The sequence below is a fragment of the Mustela lutreola genome, chromosome 6, assembly GCF_030435805.1.
Source record: "Mustela lutreola isolate mMusLut2 chromosome 6, mMusLut2.pri, whole genome shotgun sequence".
In the NCBI taxonomy this organism is placed as follows: Eukaryota; Metazoa; Chordata; class Mammalia; order Carnivora; family Mustelidae; genus Mustela; species Mustela lutreola.
Window position 1 is genome coordinate 140,245,167 of NC_081295.1, and position 7,021 is coordinate 140,252,187.

Here is a 7,021-nt window from a genome sequence, read left to right on the forward strand (position 1 = left end):
TGTTCAAGTCATTTCTGAGTAAATAGCTTTCTTTCTTAGCTTATTTCAGAGCATGTTAGTGGTTCCTGATAATTGGCCCAATTAGGGTACCTCCATCTTAGCCAAATAGGTCTGAGCCACTGAGTATTTAAGTAACAGAGACCAGCATGTAGGTTTATTTCCAGTTTTGTAGCCCTCAACCCCAATTTGTCAAGTTAATTATATGTCAGTTTCCCTATAATGGTTTTGCAAACTCAGAGCAAGATGAGTTTATTCACTTAACTACCAAATGGCAAAAGTATGGAAAAAAACATATTTTCAGTAAGGTGGATGGAGGCAGATTGCTGCAGAAGGGAAGGTGCAGCCTCTCTAAGCATGGCAGCCATCACCCCAGACCAGTGTTGCTGGGAGAATAGCTCCACAGGCATGCTGGACACAGGTGGACCTGCCAAGCAGCTTTGTCAGTGTCTGCTTTGACAACCCATTTCAAACATGGTAGAAACTCCCAAGTGTCAAAGCCCTAGACCCTTCAGAGATTTCTGGGTTCCTCATGGAGGACTGGGCATGGCAGGAAGTTCAATAAATGAATCCTATATTAAACTGCATTTAGGCACTTTTGGCTTCTCCATCTTATTAAGGAAATTGTGCACTTGAGGGAAATAAACCCACAAGATCTCTTTGGTGGTGGAACTTAAAAAAATATTTCCTTCCCTCCCAGTTCTATTTGTGGATGATGCTAGTGGGTTAGTTAATAAAACACAGTTGCTTTCCATCTCTGGAGCTGGGATTAATGTATGCCTCTTTTTTTATCCCAGTGACACTGCAAGCTGGATTCTTGGCCCTCAGTCCTTTACACGGATATTAATCATGCGAGTGCACTCAATTAAAATTAGTAGGTCGGGACAGCAAGGGGGAAACTCAGGCATATGCTCTTTTTGTGGCACCTGGAAGAGCCTGTGCAGGTGATGTGGATTCCCCTGCTACCCTGCCTGGGACATGTGAGGACATGAGCACCAGCTGGGGACACCAGCTGTGGACAAAGATGGGGAAAGGCACTTCTCGGTCCCGTTACCTCGTCAGGCATGACGCCGGAGTTTGATTCGAGCAACCACCTGGTTTTCTCCAAATTAGTTTGTGTACTGAAATACATTCTATCTTTCTTTTAACTGTTAAAGTCTAGTAACATGACCCATCCCTGTGTCTGCTCGTTTCTTCCAGCACCTTTCTGAAACTCCCACAACCTGGCTTCCTGCCTCTCCCCTTGGAAATCGCTCTGAAAGCTCACTATTGACTTCCTTACTTTTAAAGGTGATGTCTCTTCTCTGTCTTCATTGTCACTGACCTCCGTCTAATGTTCTTTTCTGTTCTTGGTCAGATGTCTTTGTGTACTTTTCTCTCTTGGTTTCCAGACCGTCCAGTGAGCCTGGTCATGTATCTGCCTCTGCTTCTGCCCCTTGGTTTCATTTTTCTTTGCTGTCAGCTCTTCCCCCACTAGGTCATCTGCAGATTTCTCTGAGATCTGTTCTATAAGGGCAGGCATCCTCTCTCTGTATGAAGATGTACCTCTACTGTCTTTGTTCTTCAGCCTTTTAGTCTTTTCTTCCCTGTATCTAATCAAATTTTGTTCACTTGTCAAATTATTCTAGAAATAGCTAATGTACATCATATGCTTCTAATATGCCAGGCACTACGCTAAACCTTTAGAAACATTACCTTAATGAAGACTCAAAACCAATCTGAAAAAGAGGTGTTATCTCCATTTTACAGGGGAATAAGAAAAGTTATCCCGCAAGCACTCAGAGAGGGTTAGCAACATGCCCCAAATCCCACAACAATGGTGAAGCTGAGATGCAAACTCAGGTTTATCTGCCAGCAAAGTCCACACTATACTAGAGGCATTGCAACCCATTGGCCAGGCCCTGTCCTTTTGTGGACAGGGAGTCCTAGTTTGGAGAACTAGCTCTATCATTTATGACATCTCCAATAGTCAAGTGTTTTACCTGCAATGTCAAGATAATGATAATACATACCTCATGGGCTGTGAGTATTAGAGAGTATAGCGTAACACTTGGCACACAGTTCTCAGTTTAATGTTCATATTGTAATTATTATTATGAGTACTTTTTTAAAAAAAGATTTATTTATTTATTTAACAGACAGAGATCACAAGTAGGCAGAGAGCCAGGCAGAGAGAAAGGGGGAAGCAGGCTCCCTGCTGAGCAGAGAACCTGATGCGGGGCTCTATCCCAGGACCCTGAGATCATGACCCGAGCTAAAGGAAGATGCTTTAACCCACTGAGACACCCAGGCGCCCCTTATTATTATGAGTACTTTTACTCCTAAACCAAATGTCCTACTCACAGCCTAACAAGTTACATTTCTTCCATGATTATTCTGACCCCGATATCTCCCTTTCAAGAGCTTTTAAGTGATGTGCCACCTCACTTAAACTATGTTATTGTCCTATTTTTGTCCTCAAGTTCTCAAACAGTTGTGTATTTGATCTCCCCAATGGATTGTTGTGTTAATTTTTCTCTGAAAGTTACAGGTATGATCTAAAGGTAGAGCTTTATGTTTGCAAGTTCTAGTAGGTGCTCTACACGGTTTCAAAGACATCCTTGTTGTCTGTCCAAAAGCCAGTATCTGCTGGTTTAGTCTCATCCTTACTCCTCCTTCAAATGCCTTTCTGTAGTCACTTCAAATTACTTGCAGTTTACTAAGGCAGCTGATTTTCTCATGTCATCCTCCCTCCCTTTCCCCCAGGAGTACAGCAACCGTATATATCAAGAACCTGCTATGTGGGGTGTCTGGGTGGCTCAGCTGGTTAAGCATCTTACTCTTTTTTTGTTTTGTTTAAAATAATTTTTTATTGCCCAGGATATTTTTTTTCTTGTGTCTTGCTTTTTTGTTTGTTTGTTTTCTTTTTTAATAACTATAAATTCAAGCTTAGTGAAGCTTGCTTTGTCTTGAAAAAACAAAACAAAACAAAACAAAACAGCAAAGCTGTTCTATCATTTGCTAATCTGATCTCATTTGAAGAAAGAGATGGTAGTTATCTTGCAAGTGTAAAATTTATACCATGAATGATGCAGGTCTAAGTCTGGTGGCACTAAAAGGAGACGATAGCATTGTTGACAAAATTATAATCTGCTGGTGGCATTTGCGGAAAAGAAGCCCTTGCAAATTTCTAAGTAACAGTAAACTCTGTTAGGAAATTCTAAAGTGTCTTACAGGCCAAAAAGGGAATGAGGTTAGTAAAATGCCTCAACAGAGTTTGAATAAAATACTGGATTTGAGAGTTACTGGAACTTGGATATGTAAAAATAGGGTGGCAGGTTGGGTCATGCTTACAATGGTCTCAAGTTCAACTAAACTACTGTGACAATACACCACTTCACAGGTCACACGCTTTTCTGGGGCTATTCTTTCCTTCAGTAGGTGCTGGCAGAAGGTGTGCTGAGTCCCTTTCCGATATAGATGCCTAGGCCCAAAGCCAAAACATGAGAGAGGAAGAGAGACGGGATGAACACCTTAAGGAATTCTGCGGAGAAAATACCCCCTTTCTTCATGGCCGCACTTTTCCTCATGCTCAAAGAGACAGAGCGTTTGGGGTGTCTGAAGTGGAACTCCTTAGGTGGAATGTTTTCAGGTCTCCTGGACCAGTCAGACACCCAGTCAACGCTTTTCTTCAACGCATCAACTTCTTTCTCTCCTTCTGCAACTTCTTCTCCTGACTGAGAGCTATGGTCCCTGCTGGTGTGCATCTCCACATCAAACATAATCTGCCCATCTTCTTGTGGGGAAGGGCTGTCACAGTGAGAACTGGCTCTTGAACTACTCTGTCCTGATTCGTGTTGTGCATCCCAAAGAATCTTCTCCATGTCTCCATCGTGGATAGAGGAGGAGGACGGTACATGTTCTAGCCCCCCGTTTTCCCCATTGCCGTTAGCATTGCCATTGCTGCTGTTCATGGGTAGCTCCACCCAGGAACTGTTGAGGCCGGCTGGCGGGGGCAAAGGCTGTTCACCTTCCTCGCAGTTGTTGTTGTTGTTGTGCGGGGGCGGCAATGAGAGGACATTGGCAGGGGGCTGGAAGGGCTTGCGGCCGCAGCAGGACCGTCTCCGGTTCTCCAGCAGCAACACAACAAGCCGAGTCCCCCGCCCCCTTTTCTGCGCCAGCATCTTACTCTTGATTTCGATCCTGGTCATGATCTCGGGGGTGTGAGTTCGAGTCCTGTGTCGAGCTCCACTCTGAGTGGGAGTCTGCTCGAGATCCTTTCTCTCCCTTTCCCTCTGCCCTTCCCCCCTGCTTGCACTGCCTCTCTTTCTAAACCAACCAACCAACCAACAAACAAATAAAATCTTTAAAAAAAGATTTTTTTTAAATCTGTGTGCCAAACACTATGCTAAGAGCTGGGAATCTGACAATAAACAAAGCTTATGTAGCTCAGTCTCATGGGGAATTGAGAAAACAGGGATTCTAAGTGTTGAGTGTTATGGTAGAGAATATGGGTACCAAGGAACCCCTGGTGAATCCCTAATTAGAACTGGGCATTCAGGGGTAGCTTCATGGTGGAAGTGGGGTCCGTGTTGAGACCAGAAGGTGCCACACGAATTGGAATAAGGATGGGGTAGGGAGAATGTAAATGTTCCGGGCAGAGAAGAGCATTCACGCAATGGCTTACAAACAAGGGAGAGCACGTAGAGTCAAAGAACTGAACAAAATTAGTAGGGCTGGATCACTGGGTCATGGCTAGAGAGGGAAGCCTGACTCTAGTCCCCCAAGACTTCTGGCCCATCGAAAGGGTAATGCCGTTTGTAAATGGTGTTTCTTTTCCTCTTCAATATGAAAATTACTCGGAAATGGGAATAATCAAGAATAGGTTGAGGAAGCTTCATTACCAGCAGTTTAACCTATAGGTGAAAGCTCATGATGGCCTTTAGGATTTGGAAATGTCCAGGTAAGAGAACTTAGAGAAATCTAGGCTAGGTTTGGTGTTGGAGGGGACAGAAGAGTTAGGAATGACTTCTGATTTCTGGCCTGGGTAGCTGGGTGGTTACTGGTTCTAGTCAGTGAAGAAGGTGCCCAGGAAGAGGGGAATCTGGTTGGTGGAAAGAAATCTTGAAGTGCCTGTGGGACATCCAGGTGGAGATGTTCCATAAGCAGGTCAATATACAGGTGAGTTTCAGCTGGTAGACAGGGGCTAGACTTACAGACAGTACAGTATAGTATGAGTGTGTGTGTGTGTGTATGTGTGTGTGTGCATGTGTGATCTATTTATCCTGCATAGTATATGTGTGTGAGATCTATTTCCCCTGGATAGTGTGTGTGTGTGTGTGTGTGTGTGTGTGATCTATTTCCCCTGGATTGTGTGTGTGTGTGTGTGAGATCTATTTCCCCTGGATTGTGTGTGTGTGTGTGTGTGATCTATTTCCCCTGGATTGTGTGTGTGTGTGTGTGAGATCTATTTCCCCTGGATTGTGTGTGTGTGTGTGTGTGTGTGTGATCTATTTCCCCTGGATTGTGTGTGTGTGTGTGTGAGATCTATTTCCCCTGGATTGTGTGTGTGTGTGTGTGTGTGTGTGTGATCTATTTCCCCTGGATTGTGTGTGTGTGTGTGTGAGATCTATTTCCCCTGGATTGTGTGTGTGTGTGTGTGTGTGTGTGTGTGATCTATTTCCCCTGGATTGTGTGTGTGTGTGTGTGTGTGTGTGTGAGATCTATTTCCCCTGGATTGTCGTCTTTCCCCACCCTCATTCGAACCCCGGTTGTTAAGATTAAGGTTAGGTTTTACTTCCTTGATTGAGAAATTCCTTTTTCCTCTCAGCTTTCCCTCGTGTTCACAAGGTTGCTTTGCAACTACTCATTTGTCCCTCCCTTTGGAGTCTCATCTACATGGAGAAAATGGCTTAGTTTTGCTCATCTTCATACCAAACATAATGCCTGGCAGATGTGTGTTTAATGAATGCTTTTGCATACACTGTAATTAGAAGCTTGCTATGGTCGAAATGATGAAAAGACCTTGTTTGACTTGGGCTCCTCTCTTTCTCAAGGTACGCAGGACTTTACTTTCAAACCCAACTCGATTTTCTCAGGAAAGTACCTGCTCCAAACTTTTTTTTACCTTACTCACCTGTCAAACACACCACTCCCGGCTGAGCACCAAACCGGCCTAAGACAAGGTGCTAATGTGTTGTGAGGAAAACAGAATGGGATAAATACAGTCTTTGCCTTCAAGGAGACACCCAGTAGCAGCATGAGGAATGGAAGATATCAAGGTTGTGTTGTTCAGGCAAGAAGAAAGAGGCCCCATCCCCTTACACCATTTCTCGGTGCTACCCACCAAGACTGTATTTGGGGTTCATCCCCAACCTGCCAGGATTACTCTCCAGACTTCAGCTTTTCAGATGCTCCCTGTGCTAGGCTACTGGAGATTTCTAGTGGGAAGACTTTGCTAAAACTTGAAAATCAGAACTTTGGAAATCTGTTCCAGAAACATACTAGAACTTGAGATTTTACAAATGGCATTTTAGTGAGTTTTCCCTAGGTTGTCAAATGAACAGTATAAAGTAGCCTCTACATAGGTTTAGCTGCTATAAAAATAGATCCGTAGTTAAAATTATGGCAAAGATAGGTAATAAAGTGAACTGCACTGTGCTATTTACTTATGATGGAACAAAGTAAGCCAACTGTGACAATGGATTTCATTAACGAAACTTGCTGTTTGAGGGATCTTGAAGCACTTTTCTTAGTCTCTAACTAAGATGTGAATTTTTTTTAAGCTTTTATTTATTTACTTAGAGAGAGAGTGAGAGCATGAGTGGGGCGGGGCAGGGTAGGAGCAGAGGGAGGAGGAAGAGCCGAGTCCCCATTAAGCCTGGAGCCCTGTGCAGGGCTTGATCCCAGGACCATGAGATCATGACCTGAGCTGAAATCAAGAGTCCGATGTTCAACTGACTGGGCCACCGGGCGCCCCAAGACGTGAATGTTTCAGACACAATTTGTGAATGTGTGCATGAGTTAAAGTGAACATGTGACAGTG

General features: G+C 43.9%; 1 protein-coding gene across 1 annotated transcript; it reads right to left on the reverse strand.

The window, feature by feature from the left end:
- Positions 1-3,105: 3,105 nt before the first annotated feature.
- Positions 3,106-4,058, reverse strand: LOC131833248 (BCL2/adenovirus E1B 19 kDa protein-interacting protein 3-like). Its single transcript, XM_059176400.1, has one exon. It carries the CDS (start codon positions 3,948-3,950, stop codon positions 3,411-3,413), a length of 540 nt encoding a protein of 179 aa, XP_059032383.1. The 5' UTR covers positions 3,951-4,058; the 3' UTR covers positions 3,106-3,410.
- Positions 4,059-7,021: the final 2,963 nt, after the last annotated feature.